Source organism: Schistocerca americana, chromosome 4 (assembly GCF_021461395.2).
Source record: "Schistocerca americana isolate TAMUIC-IGC-003095 chromosome 4, iqSchAmer2.1, whole genome shotgun sequence".
NCBI lineage: Eukaryota > Metazoa > Arthropoda > Insecta > Orthoptera > Acrididae > Schistocerca > Schistocerca americana.
In genome coordinates this window covers 187078367-187103234 of record NC_060122.1, presented here as the reverse complement: position 1 = coordinate 187103234, position 24868 = coordinate 187078367, and the positions used below count along the sequence as shown (strand labels likewise).

General features: G+C 44.5%; 1 protein-coding gene across 1 annotated transcript in view; it reads left to right on the top strand.

Moving 5' to 3' along the window:
* LOC124613335 (hemicentin-1-like) overlaps positions 1 to 24868 on the top strand; it is a 465174-nt gene that overhangs the window by 277420 nt on the left and 162886 nt on the right. The window contains exons 3-4 of the mRNA XM_047142031.1: positions 4487 to 4701; positions 7757 to 7867. Coding sequence (XP_046997987.1) covers positions 4487 to 4701; positions 7757 to 7867 — 326 coding nt within the window. The remainder of the gene's footprint in view (positions 1 to 4486; positions 4702 to 7756; positions 7868 to 24868) is intronic.

Below are 24868 nucleotides of genomic sequence, written 5' to 3'. Positions count from 1 at the left end.
ATGCACCCAAATTGCGTGAAAATGTAATCACATGTCAGTTCTAGTATAATATATTTCTCCAATGAATACCCGTTTATGATCTGAATTTCTTCTTGGTGTAGCAACTTTAATTGCCAGTGTTGTTTAAAGCTCCATTTGCACTCAGCACTACTCTTAGATGGAGTTAATGCGTGATGATCTCCATATTTGGTACACTTGGAATTCTCCTGCCTTACGTCATAGATCCCTGGAACCGAGAGGCTAGTCACATACTGCCGCTGCGCGTCCGAGTCTTGTTATCGAGTTCGAATATTAGCTTCTCCCTTCCGGAGTCAGCGGAAGCCAGCGGCCGCCTCTCTGTCAAGAATTTTTTCATAAACTGAATTTCATAAACTGAATTAATGGTTTGGATGGAATATTTCTTACATCGGCGACGGGGAAAAGATATCAAACATAATGGGGTTCAGTGGTCCGCAGCTGCCATAGTGCCTTCTATTTTTACCAAAGGCCCCACAGAGGCCTAAGCGAATGTCTCCTGTAGCCTAATACTGTTATCACAGTTCGAAATTCGGTGGCGCTGTGCGTGTTTCAAGCAACCGGTCGCTAGGCTTACCGCGTATCTGGACATGACCGACGGCCGTGGTGGCTGTGCGGTTCTAGGCGCTGCAGTCCGGACCCGCGTGACCGCTAAGGTCGCAGGTTCGAATCCTGCCTCGGGCATGGATGTGTTTGATGTCCTTAGGTTAGTTAGGTTTACGTAGTTCTAAGTTCTAGGGGACTGATGACCTAAGATGTTAAGTCCCATACTGCTCAGAGCCATTTTTTGGACATGACCGTTGACATGGTGTAGCAAAAGAACATGATTATTCCGACCAGGCAAAACAATTACATTTATCCATGATCCTATCTCGAAGAACCCGTACCCATTCCATTCACGATTAACGATGTCGTTGAATCAGCATGCGAACACGTAGTGTTAGTCTTCCTCAGTGTCCCATGTTAAATAATGTGCGATGAACGGTACATTCCAAAACGCTTGTGTCTGTACCAGTACTGCACTGCCCGCCGTCCTTGAACCTCTCTCCAGAAATGCTCAAGACAGCAGCATGCAAACAACAGACCAGCTTCGCCTTTTCCAATACGCTGGTTCCTAGGCACGAGGAAATAAATAATTTTCTGATATCGAGTCGGTGAGATTCTCACTGGCAGCTTTAGAAAAGAGAACGGTATCCGCCAAAGTAAAGTCTAAAGGGTGACTGTATCCACCATAACCATTGATACCAGTACGTCGTCATGAAGATGTCTCATCTAGTGTTCTTCGACTGTGAACGACTTGACTGTGCTTTCTTCCTACTCCAACCTTACAATAGCAATTTGGTAATTCCAGCTGACTACCGCAAGATTGGAAGTAGGGTGAATAAATCAGAATCATTTTTTCAACCGAGAAATCTGTGTGCTGTGTTTCTTTTCACAGTTCACGTTCTGTTCTTTTAAATTTTCCTGTGTTGAAAATGGGAGAAAACAAAATTATGAAGGAATGGTGAAGCTCCTGGGATTCATATTTGATTTTAAACGTAAAGTGGTGGCCACGCCTTCGAGGCGTGAATACTATGTCCCTTAAAACTTTAATTTTTTAAAATGACTCAGAAATGTGTGGCTGTTTCTTACCAAACAGTAAGTTCTGATATTTAAAAGGATGCCTGATTTTTTTTTTTTTTTTATGTACACTTCGTGAGATGAAACTGCAAAGTGTGCAACGCTGTAGTGTATTAATACGTACACAACTGGCTAAACATTCTTAGTGGTGAAAATACTATTCTATCTTAGTTTCAAACTCAGTAGTATAGATTGTTAAAATTTCACATACGATATTACACTTTTCTAATCTCATTTAGAGTCGGTACTGCTCAAAGAATAGCTGTCTTAGACGCTCGCTAGAGTCTATCCGACCTAATTGCTCGGCCCCTCAACGAACAGCTGATCTGTTTGGCAATTACCATTTCGGCAATCGCTCATGCGGCGCGAAGCCGATTACACGCGTAACTTTTCGGCTCTTTCTAGTAACTCAATTATTTTTTAAACGTTGGCAATAAAGAGAACTTTCACTTTGTGATTGAATAGTAAATTTAATTCTTCCATATTATTATAAACAAGATCAGAATTTCATTTTAGTAATAGTGAACGAAAATAACAGTTTCGGTGCCGCAGGCCAAAGCGTAATAGCGTCATTGTTTACTGCAACAGCTGTGGTATCCGCCTTTACTCAGTCACCGGCCAACAGCTGCGGACGTCAACTCGCACAAAGTGAGGCCAGCCGCGCAGCTGCCAAGGATAACACACTCGGACCGGGCATAGATTCGCCGATCGGCCGCGTAGTCCATTTCGAGGTTACCAGTAGAGAGAGGGCCGGTGTCGCGGGATCCACTCAGCCTCTGGCGCCAACACGCGCCGTACCACCGGATCCCCAGGACGGTATATAGACCACTGCAACAGCATCGTACAGCCAGTCTTATGCCTGCCTTCGCTCGCACTTGTGACCAGTGGCCAGTGACCAGTGGCCACTGACCGCACATACTAGGAACCTTGTGGAACGTAGGATACTGTCTCATCGATCTCAGATGGGGACTGGAGTGCCTTGTACTTGTGCAATTGCTATGGATTGTGAAGTGCTAATGTGAAGCAGTAACGCTGTCAGTAAATCATTTAAGTGTTTTGGGTTTCATTGTATTATTCTGATATAACAAAAGTCAACCGAGACGTGGGACTTATGGAAAGGCAATTTCGGTGAGGACGGGGCGTTACTCAGTTACCATTGGTTGCTCAGTTAAAAAGAAAAAAAAATGTCACGTACACATTATTTTGAACCAATTGCATGTAAGGTTGACAATAAGGAACAATTATCAAATTTGACAGTTAAGATAGTATCTAATTAAAAATTCTTTAGAGAAATTGCATTCTCGGCCGAACACCTTATTGACCAGAAATTCAAATTACTTGTTGGCTGAAGGCCCCAATAGTAATTACTCAAGACAAATTTGATGGTTGAAGACCTAGATAGCAAATTCTTAATAAATATTATAAGAAAGGGACAACCATATCAAGAGACAATATCTAATTAAAAATTCTGAATGCAAATTGCATTCACAGCTGAAGGCGTTATTGGCGATCATCACAATCTAATCACATCAAGAGAGAAGTGGGCCTTAGACAGTGCTCCAAGGATCGACCTGGGACAGTCGCTCAACTTCGTAAACGATGAGGCAAGCACCGGCAAGTCGAGGAAAGGCACACTGCCGCGAAAATACGCTAACCTCCAGGGCAAGTAACTTGGGCGTTAATGACCACTAGGCTGAAAAAAACCGCTGGTTGAACTTAAACAATAAACACAAGGAATTCAATAATTAATAATAAAAAGTGGAGGATGGCTAATTAATTTCGCCAACTCCAAACACTCCACTCATTACTCTTTGTTCAAATGGCTCTGAGCACTATGGGACTTAACTTCTTAGGTCATCAGTCCCCTAGAACTTAGAACTACTTAAACCCAACTAACATAAGGACATCACACACATCCATGCCCGAGGCAGGATTCGAACCTGCGACCGTAGCAGCAGCGCGGTTCCGGACTGAAGCGCCTAGAACCGCTCGGCCACCGCGGCGGGCCGTTGCTCTTTGTCTCAGCGACCCTGCGAGCAGCAACGCGCGAACCAAGGGCGTGAGGTTTCACCACTAGGTTAACGTTCGCTCAACTCAAACGTCTGTGTTCGGTGGAGAACGAGGTTGCCGCCTTCGCAACTACAACCCACCGATCCGGCAGTTCCTGCGTGCCGCCAGCTGTCCTGACGTGTCCTCACGCTGTCGGACCTAACTGCTGCTCCATCCGAACCAAACTCGCTGACCAGGAAAAACTTGACGTCCCTCCAAAGTTAGTACCACTGTACTAGATATCGAGAACCGCTGCTGCTGCCACTCGCAGAGAGACAATTCAAGCTGACGCAGTGGCGTCAGTAAACACAAGAAGAAAACGAGACTCCACTATCCCTATGACACAGTACCTATCTACCAACGGCACCAATGCGAGTCGCAACACGGCTCACCAAACACAACGGAAATCGATTAGGTTCGTGTAATTCCAACCAATGATACAATTTGGCATTTGACATTTGTACCTCACATCGCCTTACGACGTATGCGTTACTTACTGCATTTTCCCTCTACTGAAATATGGTAAGTGGGAACAAAGTTTATGTCTCTAAGAACCAGGAAGTTGCAGTTTGTGTGTGTGTGTGTGTGTGTGTGTGTGTGTGTGTGTGTGTGTGTGAAAGCTTGTTTTTCGGGACTTAGGAAATTTTTATATTTTTTAAAACTGTAGTTGAAGTTTTATCATTCTGCTACTTTTAGCCAGCCTTTTAGTTGGGGCTGTAAAGACCCACCTGCCGTGCGTCCACATGAGCACGTTACGTCCATCACCACCCTGATCCGCTTGTGTCTGGCTGGCCTTTTGCAGCTACGACGCGCGGCGCAAGTCGTGGGAGGGACCCTCCGGCCCGCACTGGAAGCACCCCCAGCTGCTGGGCGAGCGCGGCTTCTTCCGGACGGTGGCGACGCCGGCGGCGCTGTCGCTCAGCGACGTCGCGGAGTCCGACGAGGGCGTTTACCGCTGCCGCGTCGACTTCCGCCGCTCCGCCTCCAGGATACAGCGGGTCCGACTCACCGTCATCGGTACGCTCCTAACGTTACAAGTAGATACTGAACGCCTGCGACCCATGTAGAGCTTACTCGCAACCCTGTGGTGTCACCAAGACACAGGGTGCCAGAAACATGTGTCAGAAACATTGGTGATTTATTAATAAAATTTTCTTGGTCTTCCAGCCGCGTCAGGTGGTTAAAATCCCACGAGCTTTCGACCGAGCTCTCCCCGCTCATTGTCAATGATCGGGGAGAGCTACGTCGAAAGCTCGTGGGGTTTTAACCACCTGACGAGGCTGGAAGCCCGAGAAATTTTTATTAATTCATATCGCCGCGAAACCATGCGTTCATACATGACGTACCTCTAAGAGGAGGAAACGTGGCGCGGCATTAAACGCCTAGGCAACCTGCGTGTTAAGGTGGCTAACCTGTTAAGACCTCTAGCCTTCCTGCTACGCTGTCGAGATGAGAACACGATTCCACGATTTGCCTTAGTGAGCCTTCACATCAACACCTCGGCAGCCACAAGAATCTACCGTCGTGCCAGCTCTGCCCTGTTGCAGGAAACGATACATTTCACTAGGAGGCAGCTGCTGGCTATCCATCTGCTACTGACAGAGGTACTTTCGCAAGTAGATTGGTAGTGTATCAAAGCGGCCACCACAGCACAACAGGTGTTATCGCAAAAGAAGTCCACAGAGAAACAGAAAGGGAAGTTCACGCGGCTATCTCAACAACAACACGGTGCAGAACGGAAATCAACGGAACGAACTGTCATCAACTTGACGAAGAAAGAGATCGACGCGGGTGCCATTTCGGCGCTTACGAAAGGTCTTAACTTCGCACCAGCGCCTCGAAGCATCCCTATCTGTGATATTATAAGTGGGGATGAACAAGCAATCCGCACGATGCCTAGGGAGAGTGCGGACGAAATGTGTCGCATCTTTTCAGAATCTAAACCACCGAGGTCTAACTTGACTAGGGCTGGCAGCAATGGTCTTCACGCACCCCGCAACGACCCCCTCATCGTGGTTCTGCCAGCTGACAAGGGCAATGCATCCGTCATTCTGAATAAATCTTACTAAGACGCAAAAATTCAGTTGATTCTTGAAGAGGATACCTAAGGGAAACTGCTACGGGACCCGAATTCAAGAATAATGAGGAAGACATCAGGGCTTCTAAAACAGTCAACATTGGAAGAGGGCGTTATTAAGAATCTCCTCCCTCAGGCGCAGAGACCACCTACGCTTTATGGACTACCAAAAATCCACAAACCGGATTCTCCTCTTCGTCCCATTGTGAACACTATTGGGTGACCGACATATAGACTGACAAAACACCTGGCCAGCCTCCTTGCACCGCATGTGGGTTGTTGTGTGCGGTTTGCAGCTCAGCACAACCTGGGACCCGGCTATCGCGATGTTAAAACGGGCGCGACGGACGCGGAAGGAAAACATGACCGTATGGGGCGAGGAAGAGAGTACCAGTGACGTCACAGCCAGCAGTGCGGCTATATAACGACGCCGCCACGGCGACACTTGACAATGACGGGGGAGAGCTCGGTCGAAAGCTCGTGGGATTTTAACCACCTGACGCGGCTGGAAGCCCAAGAAAATTTTATTAATTCATATCGCCGCGAAACCATGCATTCATTAGTGATTTTTTCTTAGTATCAGACTAAAGTGGTGTGCAAAATTTAAACTTAGCTGCCACTGAGAAGTGATTTGAATCAATGGGGAAAGCTGGAAATTGGTATGTACGTTCGTACTCACGACAACAGAGGAATTTGTGTACAATGTTTGCAGTATTCTAGTGAATTACACTATTGCTGTTTTTGACTTACGATCATTATTGTTTGCAGTGAGGAGCAGATAATGATGACCACTTGCGAAATGTAAGTGCCGAATAATGTAACCTGTCATGTAATCCTTCTCATGGATGTTGAAGGGTGCCACCTCGCGGACGACAACGTACTGGCATCGGTCTACTACTACACAGAATATAGTGCTGTGTTAGAATCTCTACGTAACTGATCTCTCACATTTCAGACAAGGCCCCACCTTTCCTCAACCTCATAAACAGCAGCCATTAGGCCTACGGGTGTCACTATAAATACCGAATCATCTGTAATGACATTCCACATAAAATGGTACAAAACTTCATCTTCCAAGGAAAGCAGTGGCCCTACCTAGAATTGGATTAACAATAACAAAAAAACTATGTATTGGGCTGTGGCCAAAAAAGGCGAGCATTTCTGACAATATCTGAGATAAACACGTATCTACAGAAAATTGTATCATAAAATGGTATGCGCAGTGAACTACATGTGTCAAATATCCACTGGAGAGCACATATTTCAAACCACTCTGCGCTGATGCAACTGAATTAGCTTTGCCAACGTACAATCAATGAGAAATAACAATGGGAAGATCTCAGACAAATCGTCATTTAGATCAGTTGTAAGCAACGGATGTCTGGAGAACGACAGAAGGATCCTACCATCGTCCCACTAGGAGCCAGGGTGGTAATTAGTGGTGCTGTGGGGCGCTATGTCGGGACGTTGTAGGTACTGACATACCCGTCGTCCTGTAGAGACGGATCACGAATTATTTCAATAGTTGGTCTACCAGCTTCATCCAACAAGGCAGACAACGTTCCCTGAAGCATAAAACGTTGAAGACTAGTTTCAAAATACAATGGTGACCTACAACACCTCGTATGGCTCCCAGTCGTTGAAGCTGAGTGCACTTCAGCGTCTTAGGAGAAGAGGCTATGCAATCGAGATTCATCTCGAAGTAAACTATTTTAATTAGTGATCGTTACGCAGAAGTTTTTCGGTAATCTGTATTTGTCCACAAAAATCGACCACAGGCTGGAACACAATATGATCCCCAACAGCCTACTGATAAAGATTACATCTCTCTCACAGGTCTCAGAAATGACTTTGCACAAAATATGTAAATAAATGTTGAGTATTACACTGTTTGATATGTACCACTAAATTAGTTACGACCACACGATTGCTACTTTAGTTCTGTTCTTAACTGCAGGTTAATGGTGACTGTTTTTATTTCTTCTCTTTCCACAGTCCCGCCCCAACGACCCAAGATCTACGATGAGCGTGGGGTGGAGGTGGGACCTGTTGCCGGTCCTTACCAAGAAGGAGGGCAAGCACGCCTCACCTGCGTCGTCTACGGTGGTAAGAAACTTCCCATACGTACAAGAGGAATACTTATATACTGCAAAATTGCTAACGGTTTCGATAGTACACTGTGATTTCAATAGTTTGTCGGAAGGCCCATTGTACCTCTCAAGGACGACCACATTATCGAGCTTTTACCATTAGCCAAACAAAAGCTCCGTTTGGTCGAGGAATGTAAGTTAAATGTAGACAGGAGGACATAATGGTATAGTGATAATATCAAGCTTTCACCAGGTGCAAAATTCATGAGGCCAGACTGTAAAATTGCACATGATCATATTTAGATCTAAGCGCCCACAATGTGATGAGAGAAAGTTGAAGACGTTTATACTACAGTAGGCAACAGCGAATAGTGCACCACAGCGAGTCTAGGCATCAACACTACGACAAGTCTGGAGACAGTAACCTGATAGAGATGCAAAGCTGCTTGAAACGATGCAGTTGCGTTGTTGATTTGAGTTTATGACTGCAAGCAAAAACAATCTTCTGGTAATATGGAACATGTGGCTAGTTCTGTCACTCTGGAAGCGATGTAACGCATTCCACTCAGAGCGCGGTAACAAGAACGAGGAAAATACATTTTGTTACTGATGTGGTTTACCTCAGTGCTTTCAGTAAACCTATACATACAGACAACACTAACCATATTTTTAACCCTAAAGCCAAATAGCTAACTACCTCTGCACCAGAATGAAATAAACAGAAGAACGGATAAAATGACACAGTCAGGGCAGAAAGGAACTTTTCTACCACCACAAAACCCAACAGGTTAAATATTACATAAAGAGTTCTCAAAAATGAACATATAAAAAAGTTACTCCGAAGAAATTTTGGGTACGAGACGGGATATCTCAACTGGTTGACGAAAGAAAAGAAAAGAGAAACGTTCAGAAAAAAGCAACAATGCAACAATATAAGTCACTTATAGTTTGTAATTAAGAAGGAGAAATATGTGAAACGGCAGTGACGGTAGGAACGAACGTTAATGAATTTAAAAAGAAATGGTTATCGCAAGGTTAGATTCAACATTAGGAAATGTGAAATTAGCTTTCAGAGAGTTATAAGCAAAGGCATTGAAAAAACACTGAGCAAGTAATTCCGTTAACACAGAGAAGAGATCAGTTTGGATAAAGATGTACAATAAGGGCTTCTTTGACTGAGTCGGACTGTCTGATAACGTCACAGAGGAAGAAAGGAGTTTCGATTAGGACGACTTATGGGCTGCAGTATTAGAGTCAAATCATAGATAACATTCTTTGAGAATTTTTAAAATCACTGGGAGAAATTATGTTGGTAGAATCTGTGTGATTAGAGACATACCTTCGAAAATCCCGAAGAATAACGTCTCAACAACCCTGAAGACAGCCAGGGACGAAAAATGCTAGAACAGCCGTACAACGTACTTGACAGCTGATATATCCAAGTTTATATATACTAAGATGGTATCTGTTCTTTCGGGCATTATCCTAAAGAACAGATACCATCGGTGACCATGCAGCTCGTTAGAATGAAATTACAATGAAATGAACACCCTTAGCTGCTTACAGGCGTTGACAGATGAAAATGTGTGCCCCGTCCGGCACTCGAACCCGGGATCTCCTGCTTACATGGCAGACGCTCTATCCATCTGAGCCACCGAGGACACAGAGGATAGCGCGACTGCAGGGATTTATCTCTGGCACGCCTCCCGCGAAACCCACATTGTCCCGCACTACATTCGTAGTGCCCCCTCCCATTATACTCATTACTCGCGGCGCGTTGCCGATTCCCGTAAGAGTTCGGGCACTGTTTGTGCATTCGCACAGAAGAAGAAGATGGTCAAGTGGCCGGTGAGCTTTAACTATATATATACTAAGATGGTATCTGCTCTTTCACACAATGTCATATAGAAAATGATGTGGGGTAGGTCTATCAAAGACTGCTTTTTGTTGGCAGTACACTAAGAAGATGGAACAAATTAACTAAAAGGAGTGCCTACACTACACTAGTCTGCCCTCTACTGCAATACTCCTGTGCTGTATGGGATCCTTATCAGATAGGATTGAGGGAGAACATAGAAGAAGTTCATGGAAGGACACTCGTTTAGTACTATCACAAAACAGACGAGAGAGTTGGGGTGGCAATCATTAAAACAAAGGCAATTATCGTTGCGGCGAGACCTTTTCACAAAAGTCAGTGTTCCATTTTCTCCTCCGAATGCGAAAATATTTTGTTGACGACTACATGGGTAGAAATGAATATCATTATTAAACATGGGAAACCAGAGCTCGCACGGAAAGATTTAAGTGTTCGTTTTTCCTGTGTTCAAGAGTGGAACGGCAGAGAAATCCGATGAAAATGGCTCGATGAATCCTCTCCCCGCACTTACCGGTAACCGTCAATTGTAGAGGAGTTACTTAGATATAGCTTATCCATTAGATGAGTGTAAGGTTTCAGTGGATGGTAAGTATAGGCATCAATGAGCAGTTCTGAAACTACGCCCAAAAGAGAAGTGAAACTTCAGAAAAATCAGTACTTTTAGATTACTACCCCTTTGAAACAAGTCGATGATGTAAAAATGGTGAAAGATATCTGAAAGCCTGATAAATGAAGACACACGCTTTAGGGAAAGATAGGTAATACGCAAGTCATTCAAGAACCAAGCATCAGCAATAACACTCTATGTTCACGAAAGAAATCCCAGAAATGTACAGGGGGTAGGTTAGGAATGCTGTCTTTTTATCAACCGTTCAATATTTATATGGAAGTAATGAAGAACATAGATAAAAGTATGAGAAGTTGTATTAAAATTCAGGTTAAACGTGTCTCAGTGTCAATATTCGGTAAGGACGTATCTATCTTCAGTGAAAGTAAATTGCAGAGCCTATTCAATGGCGTGTACATTCCACTAAGCTCTGAATATGGATTTAAAGTAAACGACGAACGAGTGAAGTAGCAGAAATGAAATTAACGGCAAACTAGTAGGAAAGGGTGACTGAACACACGATAAAAGCGGAAATAGTACGGGAGGGATCCATAGGGGGCAAAAATGCAGATAAAGACAGAGCCTGAAATACAACCAGCATATAAATGACGATGTCGGGCGAAAGCTCTACTATGTGATGGAGACACTGCGAGCGTTCCGTTTTCTGCATTCTTCCTCACAAACAAGCGGTACTGGGAAATGATAATAATCTTTGAATTGTAATTTGAAGGAGCGATCCTCAGTTTTCATCGTAGCGTCCTAATTACGTTTTTGCTGTCTTTTACGTAAATCACCTGAGAGAAAAGCAGAGTTATTTCCTTTGAAAGGCACACGGACGACCTCTATCTTCCTCCATTCCCTAATCCTAGTCTGCGCTCCGTCTTTAATGATATCATTGTGGATGAAACGTTAAGCCGTAATTCTCCTCCTCTTATTATGCCGACCTTCTGCCGAGCAAGTTCACGCTTCGTTTCCACCTATATTTTGATTCATGAAATGCATTGTTTAGTCTCACATCCCGCCATTACGGTTTGGGTATGTGTGCGGTTGTCCTGAATCCTTTACGCGAATATCGCGGTGGCAGATTTGAATAGGGGTCGATGGATTACTTTCACGTCGAAGTCCAAACCAAGCTTCTGTCTGCTTTTCATAACATCCACCCTTCTGATAATTCTCATGTTCTTACTTGTTGCACAGTTACACGATTCACAATTAGTAGTAGCAACTACGAGATATCTATGGTTAAGTGTCCGAGGTGGCGTGAAGTGTAATGACCAAATAAACTTATTGCAGATACCAGAGTGAATTTCACCGAAAGAGTGCTAAAGAACGTAAGAATTGTTAACACAATCTCGAGTATTGCCTCTCAGGTTTCAAAGGATTCACAGAGTTGACACAGACTATAGGAGGAAACAGTACATCTTGTCCCAGTGACTTTTACTAAGTGCGAGATCGCCTCTAAGATCTCACCTGACTCTTGTGGCGTACTCTTTGTCACACAGAAAGATTCATTTTTCAGATTCTAAAATCGCATGTTCTACGAAGAGACAAGAAACAGAGTACTTGCGCCTACATCCAAGCCGCTAAGCCACTTTGGCAATAATGTCAGCTTATTACCAAAAGCGCTGCAGTGAGGTTGTTTCCTTGTACGTGTAGTCAATTAATCTACACTCGAAAGAATAATTAGTCAAATGCTTCATTAAACCACTGAGATCCTGACGTAATCAAGAAGAAAATCTCCACGTTCCGATAATAGAGAAACACTCGTTACCTCGTTTTCACTAATATCTCACTGTTATACAGAAACTTTCTGAAGTTATCAGCTTTCCAGAACATCATTCAGAGACATACGTTACTCCACCTGTAATTTGATTCATGCAAAAATGTAGTCATTATTAATCTGTTGCAATAGTACCATGCGACTGAATTATTTAATTAATCATACCATGACCTCTCACGGATACGACAAAGCCAGTAGCAGCCGCTGTGAACAACATAATGGCTCGGCAACATGGGAATATACTCTTCACGACAGTAAAAAAAATGACAGGTTGAGCGAAATAATACACAGAAAGGCCACGAACAACAAGTATACTGATTGCAAAACAGGAAAGAAAAATCTCATGGAACAGCCGGGTTCTCGATAAATATAATGTACAGATGAAACTCTAGAAAAATTTACGATATTTTATAATATAAAGGCATGTCTCCCATCAAGACAATAAGCCCTCTATAATGGAGAAGAGGATGCTAAGTTTGAATCTACAACACAATACATTGAAATGATGCTACTCACGACTACAGTCAGCTTCCATTTCTGGAAAAGTAAGCAATCTAAGAGCCTCATTCCCACCACGCACAAGGATGTCATTTCACATTATAGATAACTACATGTTCTGTGCGTGGAACGAGCGTAAGGTAAATGTGAGGGTATTTAGAACTCACGATTGAAATAACCTACCCATCGCAAGTAATACACTCCTGGAAATGGAAAAAAGAACACATTGACACCGGTGTGTCAGACCCACCATACTTGCTCCGGACACTGCGAGAGGGCTGTACAAGCAATGATCACACGCACGGCACAGCGGACACACCAGGAACCGCGGTGTTGGCCGTCGAATGGCGCTAGCTGCGCAGCATTTGTGCACCGCCGCCGTCAGTGTCAGCCAGTTTGCCGTGGCATACGGAGCTCCATCGCAGTCTTTAACACTGGTAGCATGCCGCGACAGCGTGGACGTGAACCGTATGTGCAGTTGACGGACTTTGAGCGAGGGCGTATAGTGGGCATGCGGGAGGCCGGGTGGAAGTACCGCCGAATTGCTCAACACGTGGGGCGTGAGGTCTCCACAGTACATCGATGTTGTCGCCAGTGGTCGGCGGAAGGTGCACGTGCCCGTCGACCTGGGACCGGACCGCAGCGACGCACGGATGCACACCAAGACCGTAGGATCCTACGCAGTGCCGTAGGGGACCGCACCGCCACTTCCCAGCAAATTAGGGACACTGTTGCTCCTGGTGTATCGGCGAGGACCATTCGCAACCGTCTCCATGAAGCTGGGCTACGGTCTCGCACACCGTTAGGCCGTCTTCCGCTCACGCCCCAACATCGTGCAGCCCATCTCCAGTGGTGTCGCGACAGGCGTGAATGGAGGGACGAATGGAGACGTGTCGTCTTCAGCGATGAGAGTCGCTTCTGCCTTGGTGCCAATGATGGTCGTATGCGTGTTTGGCGCCGTGCGGGTGAGCGCCACAATCAGGACTGCATACGACCGAGGCACACAGGGCCAACACCCGGCGTCATGGTGTGGGGGGCGATCTCCTACACTGGCCGTACACCACTGGTGATCGTCGAGGGGACACTGAATAGTGCACGGTACATCCAAACCGTCATCGAACCCATCGTTCTACCATTCCTAGACCGGCAAGGGAACCTGCTGTTCCAACAGGACAATGCACGTCCGCATGTATCCCGTGCCACCCAACGTGCTCTAGAAGGTGTAAGTCAACTACCCTGGCCAGCAAGATCTCCGGATGTTTGGGACTGGATGAAGCGTCGTCTCACGCGGTCTGCACGTCCAGCACGAACGCTGGTCCAACTGAGGCGCCAGGTGGAAACGGCATGGCAAGCCGTTCCACAGGACTACATTCAGCATCTCTACGATCGTCTCCATGGGAGAATAGCAGCCTGCATTGCTGCGAACGGTGGATATACACTGTACTAGTGCCGACATTGTGCATGCTCTGTTGCCTGTGTCTATGTGCCTGTGGTTCTGTCAGTGTGATCATGTGATGTATCTGACCCCAGGAATGTGTCAATAAAGTTTCCCCTTCCTGGGACAATGAATTCACGGTGTTCTTATTTCAATTTCCAGGAGTGTAGTAAAGATATCACACGTTCTCTCTGACATTTCAGCCGTCCGAACATCCTCGCCTCGGACCCAGAACATACTAGAAAGAGCATGGAGACCAGAGAAGAAAAGACCAAACAGCAACGAACAGAATGGCTCGACACCCGCGATCGTTTACTAGTGGCTGATGGCCTTCACAGCCCACCAAAGATATGAATATTCTCTACTGGAGACACAAAGAGATAGCTAAAAGAGCTTCAATAGATTAATCGAAGTTGACCGTAGCATAAAATAGCGAGAAATTGCAAGGCTGTGCTAGAGATTTTATAAAACAAAAACGCAGTTGGCATACATGAATGTGCAAATGCACGGACAGCTTTCATCAAGCCATCCTTGTTACCAGAATGAGATTTTCACTCTGCGGCGGAGTGTGCGCTGATATGAAACTTCCTGGCAGATTAATACTGTGCGCCGGACCGAGACTCGAACTCGGGACCTTTGCCTTTCGCGTGCAAGTGCTCTACCAACTGAGCTACCCAACCACGACTCATGGCCCGTCCTCACAGCTCTACTTCTGCCAGTACCTCGTCTCCTACCTTCCAGAAGGAACACTGTTTTAATCTGCCAGAAAGTTTCATCCTTGTTAATCTGAATAAATTGGGAATGTGCTCCACAGGACGCCATCAGAAGACATTACCATGTGGTACAAGACGTCCTAACACATTGGAAAAATAAAGAAGCTGTAGAATAATAAGAGAATTAATTTAAATAATGTTTTGTTAATGAATCCAGTAAAATACCATAATGAAGGGCCTGCTGGCTTCATACGACATAACATGAACCAAACTATAAATTCCCTAAGTCTAATACAATATTTTAAATAACACAGCGACAAAGCCCCTAGCCTTGTTATTAGAAATTATTAAGCCATGTGGCTCAAGTTATAAAATCCATGATTCCGATAACGATTTGCGTGATAGTGGAAACGACGACGAAAGCAGGAAGTACCAGTGTTAAAGTAAACAAAGTACTCCAAATATTTTGACCTTAAAAGAAGTTACGCTTTACGTTGAATAACGTTTTAAATTCAGCCATATAATAGTAATGAAATAGAAGTTTTGTTTATACTTTTTAATAGGCTCCCATATAACATTTTAAACATAAATTTTAGGTTACAGTATTAAATTTAAAACAGACAGTAATAACAGAGTACACGTCAATTCCTGTGAATATTTGCACATTTATCTACAGAAATTATGGTTACTAAAGCATTACTCAAAATATGTTAAAGAAAATGCAGACTGGAAGCATCAACTACAGCCTGAAGATTGCGCATTGAAGCGCCGGAACTGGTAGCTACAAATTAAATAAAATCATAAGTACGGCTGCAGGCATTTCATTTTCTCACAGTAGTAAATAGCCATCGTCTCCAAGAGCTCCTGTAAAAAGGCTGGACATGCAAAATCTTAATGAGGACATTCAGCTGATACAATTATTTACCAATTCTGGTTATTTAAGACTTGCGAATGGGTTCAGTTCCCGAAAAATATGGTTATGTAGTTTTATGTCACACAAAACTTATCATGAAAGAGACTAAAAGTCACCTGAAAATAACGAGAAATATCAAAAAAGTATTATACCGTTTATCAGCTTCTTACGATGCACTACTGAAAAACTGGAAAGCCTGAGACAAGGTCTTATTTTAAAGTGTGTAAGGAACGTTTTCAATGTACCGCCACTATTGTTCAACACGTAAGACGAGAAGCAATGAAATAAGTGAACAAAATGTCCACCCCTGGCATCTGAGTGGTCAGCCCGACGGAATGTCGTACCTAACGGCCCGGGTTCGATTTCCGGCTGTGTTGGAGATTTTCCCCGCTCAGGGACTGGGTGTTGTGTTGTCCTTATCATCATCATTTCATCCCCATCGGCACGGAAGTAGCCGAAGTGGCGTCAACTCGAAAGACTTGCACCAGGCGAACGATCTACCTGACGGGAGCCGCAAACCACACAGCAATTCCATTTAGTGAACAAAATACCGGAATAAGGATGGAAGTGTGAGAGATACAGAAATGATTGGCATATTCTGGAGGTGGCGTTCTGTCTTCATTGGATTTCCGATGGTCCTCTTTTCATTTCCATATATACCGTGTTACACCCGTACACATTCAGAAACTTCTTCCCCATATCCATAGTCGAAAATGTTACTTGCTGCTGAGTGAGCTTTATCTGCCTATGGTAATCTACTTTTAGCATCTACATGAAACTCTGCAAAAACTGTATTGAGACACAATTGTACACTGCCCTGCAAAACTTAAAGACGAGTTACATAAAGTAATATGTTAAATATTCGGTGATTATGAGTGGAAGCGAAGGAACATGTTACCAGAGGTCACCCATCACTCACAGAATGCTGCGAATTATATGGCGTGGGGCGAGGCCAGCACGACCATAGCGCCAAATGGGGCTGGCCCTGCAACAAGAAGAAGTAGTTGGAAGAAGGGCTGTTGACAAAGAATGGATAAATCGATATATTCCTACACTAATTTCTTAATTCGTCGTCGAGGTATCCACATCAAAACGGCAATATCGAGTGCCCAATTTTTGCTTTATATTACATTTTTTCGCAATTTTCGATAAACATTTGAAGTTGTTCCTCTGAAATTGTAGTAGAACGTAATGTTACTTTCTACGTGTGAAATAGTCTTACTACTTTTTGAGCCTTCATGACATCGAGTCTTTTTCTTTGACTGTAAGGCGTAGGTATAGGTCGCACAAAGAAATCCGATTGCACTAGCGAATGGCAGTGTGAATAGAATTACAAGATATTTGATTTGAAGAAATAGCACCCAAGTTACGTTAAGAAAACAATTTTACACGACTAGTATGCTATTTCTTCACATTAGCAATCTTCAAAAGCAGCTATTAAAACTGATAGTGACAAGATTGGTCTTTGCGGTGGTCGGAGACGTGTGAGGGGAATTGCGGACGTAATCGGCGCTCGGTTGCTACTAACGGAAACTGCAACGTTTAACTCCACCACGCAGTTTTAACACTACAACAGCTAGGTCACTTGCGTTTGCTGAAATGGAGAAAACGGGGATGTCGACATGAAATGTTCTAGAAAATCCGATATGTGACGAAACCGAACGACGGATCCATCGGACACCTTTTATTGTGTCACTTATTTGCAGTTACCATTGTTTGCAAAGTGGTTTTCGCCAAGTTCTTTCTCTAAACGGGATAAGCAGACTGCTAGATTTTTAGATATAAGGAGTATCTAATAATAAATCAATACTTCAATATACAGCTCTAAATCGGGCAGTATATCTACAATGCGAAGCGAATTTTTTCTTTCTTTAGCTCTTACGTCGATATACTTTCACAGATATATCAACGTATCGATACGTTTTGGATATATTGAGCAGCAACAATACTTTTTAAATATCGGTATATTGGGTTCGCGATATTTTCAAAAACACACATATCAAAAAAGTTTTGCATCGCCCCGGTTCCCAGAACTCCAGAAGAGAGATATTCACTGTGGATATTATATCTCAGACACAGTCCCTTTGACTGTTAAGATATGTCAATAAACCCACCCAAAGATGTAAACAACCATGTACGAGCAGCGCTTATTAGACGGAGGGGGTGCGACAGCCGATCAGTTCCAGTCATTCCACAAGTAAAGAGGTACAACCCTACACTGTCTGTAGTTCAACCATGCCTCGACGGTCGGTACCGCGGTTCGATCGCGTCCACATTGCTACTTTGTGCCAGGAAGGGCTCTCAACAAGTGAATTGTCCAGGCGGAGTGAACCAAAGCGATGTTGTTCGGACATGGAGAAGATACTGAGAGACAGGAACCGTCGATGACATGCCTCGCTCAGGCCGCCCAAAAGCTAACACTACAGTGGATGACCGTTACATACGGATTATGACTCGGAGGAACACTGACGGCAACGCCAACATGTTGACTAATGCTTTTCGTGCAGCCACAGGACGTCGTGTTACGACTCAAACTGGGCGCAGTACGCTGCATGATGCGCCACTTCACTCCAGAGGTCCATGGGGAGGTCTATCTTTGCAACCACGACACAATGCAGTGCGGTACAGATGGGTCCAACAACATGCCGAATTAACCGTTCAGGATTTCAGGATTGGCATCACGTTGCCTTCACCGATGAATGTCGCTTATGTTATCGACCAGACAATCGTCGGAGACCTGTTAGGAGGCATCCCGGTCAGACTGAACGCCTTAGACACACTGCCCAGCGAGTGCAGCAAGGTGGAGGTTCCCTGCTGTTTTGGGGTGGCATCGAATGGGACCGACGTACGCCGCTAGTGGTAATGGAAGGCGCCGTAACGGCTGTACGAGACGCAACTGCCATCCTCCAACACATAGTGCAACCATATCGGCAGCGTAATGGCGAGGCATTCGTCTTCATGGACGACAATTTTCGCCCACATTTGCACATTTTGTGAATGACTTCCTTCAGGATAACCACATCGCTCGAATGGAGTGACCAGCATCTTCGGCAGACATGAACACTACGAACATGCTTGGGATAGATTGGAAATGGCTGTTGTGGACGACGTGATCCAACCAACCACTCTGAGGGATCTACGCTGAATCGCTGTTGAGGAGTGGGACAATTTGGACCAACAGTGCCTTGATGAACTTGCGAATATTATGCCACGACGCATACAGTCATGCATCAATGCAAGAGGACGTGCTACTTGTTATTAGAGGTAGTGGTGTGTACAGCAATCTGGACTACCACCTCTGAAGGTCTTGCTGTATGGTGGTTCAACATGCAATGTGTGGTTTTCATGAGCAATAAAAAGGGCGGAAATGATATTTATGTTGATCTCTATTTCAAATTTCTGTACAGGTTCCGGAACTCTGGGGTAACCGAGGTGACGCTAATATTTTTAAATGTGTGTATCAACAGTCCTAGAAGGAATGGGAAAAGATTGCGTTTTTCTTCAGCGAGCAATTACGGTGCACTTAGGTAGTGATCTTCATTACAACATGTCCTGGAGACCACTTCTGGGTGACTGAATTGGGAAGAATCATCGGGAGACTGGTAGGAAGCCGAAGAGTAACTAGTGTATTCCAAAATTTTGGTTTTCCTCACAGCACTGATACACGTGCCTGTGGAGCATTCGGAACCGTAGGCACTACTACTCGAAGGAGAGGAGGTGGTCGACCTCGGTGAATTTCAGTGGGAGATGACTTCTGTTTGTACAACAGACATGAAGGTACCCACGTTAAATATCGGGTTCAATTGCAACTGGACTGCGAGGTAGGGAATCTCACGCTCCCTTGCGGCATGGTAATTGCACGGGCGTAGTACCTTTGTCCGACAACCAGTACGTTGTGTTTCGTTCTCGCCCGGACATTGACACCGCTGACGAGGGAAGAACATAAGATTAGGACCAATGACGATAGGATGTCGTCTTCTCAGACGAGAGCAGATTCAGCGTGAGTTGTGATTCTAAACGTTCCCCCGTACGAAGTGAGTTTACTTCGCATAGATAATTACAGAACCAACTCGTGAAGGTAACGTCTTAATCCGCCTGGCAGCAAACAAAAGTTAAATTATCGAATCAGTTTATGAAGCGGAAGGTGTCAGTGATCATTAAGCTGTGATAGCTACTGTCAGTATAGGTTTTACAAGGAATGTAAAGAACGGGAGGAAAATACTCTTGCTTGGGAAGAGCGAAGGCAAATAAATCGCAGAGTATCTGAATGGTCGACGACAGATAGTCAGTGCTGAGGACGAGGATGTGGCGCATAAATGGATAGAAACCAAAAGCATCGTTCAATATGCTTACGCAAGTATGTTCCGAGCTAGCTCTAAATGAATGTAAAAGACCGACCGTGGCAGAATAGCAGTGTTAGAAATCTGCTTCGTAAACATAGAGAGCTTCTTCACAGATTGAAGAAATGTCAAAATCTATCTCACAAACGAAATCTGAACGAAGCGTAAACGAGCGTCAGGAGAGCAATGAGAGACTCATTCAACGACTTTTCAAGCAAAATTTTGCCTTCTGCGTAAAACCTCTAAGAGGTTTTGGTCTTAAGTGAAATCACTAAGCGGTTCGACAATAGTGGCACCGAAAGGGAAGATGGCAGAGAGAAATCCGAAATACTGAATTCGCTGTTCCGAAACTGTTTTACCACGCAAGATCGTAACACGGCATCTCCTTCCAATCATCTTACGAACGGCAAATGGAAGATATTGAGACAACTGATCGAGGAATAGAAAATCAATTACAGTCGCATACTAGTGGAGGGGCATCAGGACCAGATGAGACACCTACAAGGTTCTGCAAACATAATGTGAAAGCGCTAGTTCTCCTTCTTCTGGAGCAACGGAGGGTACTAACCGACTGAAAAAAAGCACAGGATACTCCCGTTTCAAGAAGCGTCGTAGGAAAGCTGCATATAATTTTAGACCTAAATCCTTGAGGTCAATTTGTTAGTGATTTATAGAACATGTTTTAAGCTCAAGGATTAGGACTTTGTGGAGACAGGCAAATGGTTTCGTCAAATAGAGATCTTAAGAAACTCTGCCCGCTCTGTTACTCAATGAGACGCATTGCGCTGTAGACATTGGCGCTCAGGTGATGGCACGGTCCTTGACTTCAGCAAGGCATTCATTTGACATCGTCCCTCACTGCTGTTAATGAAAAAATACGAGCTTCCTGATCATCGGACCACATTTTCGAGAGGATTCGAGACTTCCTTGCAGATAGAACGCAACACGTCCATCTCAACACAACAAAATCGACGGATGTAAATGTAACTTCTGGAACACCGCAAGGAAGTTTGATAGGACTGATACCGTTTACAGTGTATATAAATGATGCAGTAGAAAACGTAGGAAGCTCTTAAACTCTCTTCGCAGATGATGCGGTTGTTTATGAGAACACAGCAATGCTGAAAGACAGTGTCGATTTGCAAACTTACTTGCAGAGGTTTGATGAACCGTGCGAGATCTCGCAGGATACCCAGAACGTAAATAAATGTAACATATTGCGCATGCAGAGGAAAAGAAATCCACTACTGTACAGCTACACTACTATTCACAAATTGCTGGTAACAGTATCTACCGTAAAATACCTAGATGTAACCATCCAGAGCGACCTTATGTGGAATGACCATATAAAGCAAATGGTAGGACAAGCAGATGACAGACTCTAATTCATAGGACAAATCTGAAGGAAGTGTAACTCATCCACGAAAGAAGTACCACAGATGGTGCTTGTTCGACCGATTCTTCAGTGCTGTCCATCTGTGTGGGATTACTGCGGAGTAAGTCTTCGTAAAAGAGATAGAGAAGATCCCACAAAGAGCGGCGCGTCAAGTCAGGGTATCATTTAGCTGGTGCGATTGTTGCAGAAATTCTCAACAAACTCCAGTCACAGACGTTACAGCATAGACTTTTAGCATGACGGAGAGGTCTTCTATAGCAGTTTTGAGAGAGCGGCACATCACTTCCTACCACATATATCTCGCAAAATGACCAAAACGAGAAAATTCGAGAAATGAGAGCTAATATGCGCCATTCTCATTCAGTTTCAACAGGAAAGGAAGGAGATCAGTCAGGGGTACCAGAAGTACCATCCGCCACACACCATTAAGTTGCTTGAAGTAGATGAAGTCATGCCTTTTGTTGTACGAAGTGTAACCTGGCTATGACATGTTGTTGATGATGATGATGCATGGTTTGTGGGGCGCTCATCTGCGCGGTCATCAGGGCCCAATTTTTCCATAGTCCAATTTTTTACACAGTCCAATCTAGCCACTGTCTTGAATGATGATGATGATGAAATGATGAGGATAACACAATCACCCAGTTCCCGGGCAGAGAAAATCCCCAACCCAGCCAGGAATGGAACCTGGGACCCTGTGATCCAGAGGCAGCAACACTGGCCACTAGACCAGGAGCTGCAGACTCTATGACTTGATGCTGCGTCTGCTTGCCATCACCTTGAGTTTGGCTGGAAAACACCCCCACTTATACTGTGTGATCTCACGTATGCTTTCAATCATTGAAACCTACACTGCCAAAAGTCTTGCATCTCCTTCTTCAAGTTGGTGTACCTTCCTTGGAATGCAGTTCCAGCCGTATGTCCATGTGACGGTTTTTGCTCTCTATACAACCTCAGGTATCGTTCCCACTCAACAAAATCGCCCTATATACAGGATGCTGAAAAAAGCTATCAAGTATTTCAGTGGACGATAGCGTGCATAAAAACAAGACAGAAATATCTGATGACAGGTCCTACAAAGCATACGTTCTGACATATGAACACGTTGTGTGATATCATCCATGACAGTATGTTGTTCTTCTACAGAAGACTACCGGATAATTAATGTTAATTGCAACCCCTGGCATGGAATATATGTGGTCGAGGATATGAGCACCGTAGCTGCATTAGTTCACCATGTCATAACAGGGTCAACAGCGTGCTAGGATACTGGCATGCAGCCGCGCGCAGTGGCCGCGCGGTTTGAGGCGTCATGGACTGCGCGGCCCCTCCCGACGGAGGTTCGAGTCCTCCCTCGGGAATGGGTGTGTGTGTGTCGTTCTTAGTGCAAGTTACGTTCAGTTAGTTTAAGTAGTTTGTAAGCCTAGGGACCGATAACCTGAGGATTTTTGTCGATTAGAAATTCACACACACACACACACACACACACACACACACGCACACACACACACACACACACACACACACACACACACACACACACACACACACCACACTGCAGTCAGTGGTTCAGTTTACGTAGTGGGATTGTACTGAAGTTTCGTTACATCTGTTTACATTTGTGTTACGTTTCTCCTAACTCCGGGTGCGTACCATGATGTTCGACCTACTTAGAGGGCTAGTTTAAAGTACATGTTAATGTCATGTTTGTGGTGCAGTACAACATGTTTTCTCTCTTGCAGATCTCTGACACAACCTAGCAATGGAGGACTTATATTTGAAAAATGGTTCATATTGCTCTGAGCACTATGGGACTTAACTTCTGAGGTCATCAGTCCCCTAGAACCTAGAACTACTTAAACCTAGCTAACCTAAGGGGACCACACACATCCATGCCCGAGGCAGGATTCGAACCTGAAACCGTAGCGGTCGCGCGGTTCCAAACTGTAGCGCCTAGAACCGCTCGGCCACTGCGGCCGGCACTTTTATTTCACAAGGGAAAATGCCGACATTGTTTACCGCCATGGTTTAACAGAAGAAGTTAATGTGAGAGCCCGTAACCTGTACAATGAACGATTTCAAGCACCCATATCTGTTAAACTCTTCAGCCGATTGTTCCAGAGTCTTGGGGAAAGAGGTTTCGTAGCACTAAACAAAGTAGGCAGTGAAAGGCCTCGTACAATTTCCACACCTGAAATGGACAATCCTAGAACCAGCGTTCGGCGATTAGCAGCAGCTGAAGGTGTTAGTCATCCTCTGATCTCGGATGTACTCCATGAGCAGTTGTTTTGTATCTGTACTATATCCAGTGCGTCCAGACCCTTAGGGCACAAGACCATTCTGCCAGAGTGCACTTCTGCTAATGGTCCTTGCGGCAGTGTGGTGCAGATACACAATTTGCCTCCACAATTTTGTCTACTCATCGGGCAGGATTTACACAAGATGGCGTTGTAAATTTACATAATCAGCATGTGTGTCCCGATAAAAATCTCTGTGCGGTTCAAGAAACAAGACACCAGGACCGATTCTCAATCAATGTATGGGTAGGCGATCTTGGCAGCAGAATACGAGGGGCATACATGCTACCACAGAGATTAATTAGAGCTCGCTATCACCGGTTTCTGAAGAACGTACAGACCATCTTACTGGAGGATGTGCCATATCAGGACAGACTACAGATATGGTTCATGCATCGAGACATTTGAAAACCTGTGTATTGGCATAGGAGGTCCCATCCTTGGCCTGCTCATTCCCTGGACCTAAATCAACTATCGGTTATAGGGGTACATGATGCAATTTGTCTATGCCACCCTAATAATCAATGTGCTGGCACTACACAACCGTGTCTCCCGTGCATCTCACCACATTCAGAATCAATCATGTCGATATGAAATAGTGCGTGAATCCTTACACCTAAGGCCAAAGGCATGCACTGGATGAATGGAAATCATGTTAAACACCTTCTCAGAAGAACTGGTCATATGTCAGAATGTATGTTTTGTAGGATCCATGGTTATAAGATATTTATTTCTTGTTTTGATGAGTACAATTATCCCCTGAAATATTGGATAGTTTTCTTAATACTCTATTTGTATTATCATCACCAACATCAATGGGACCTTAAAGAAAGGAATCACTGCAAGTTAGATTTGGCAGACATGAGGCAGATTGAAGTAAGCTGTGAACCTCTAAGTACTGAACCCAGGATCCATATTTGGAAAAGTACCTGCATATCGTCTGTTCCTTTCATCGGGTCATATAACTCTTCCTTATATAAGTCCAACGTCGACTTATGGAGTTTTCATAAATATCGATGGACGGATGAAGAGTTTCCTTATATCCAGATGGGATACAATCGGAAGTGCCATTTATCGTTTTGCAAATGCAGTGCAGTTTTTCACTTTGGTGCAGTTTTGCACTATGTATACAGGATGTCCCAGAAATGTGTGACGTGCATCG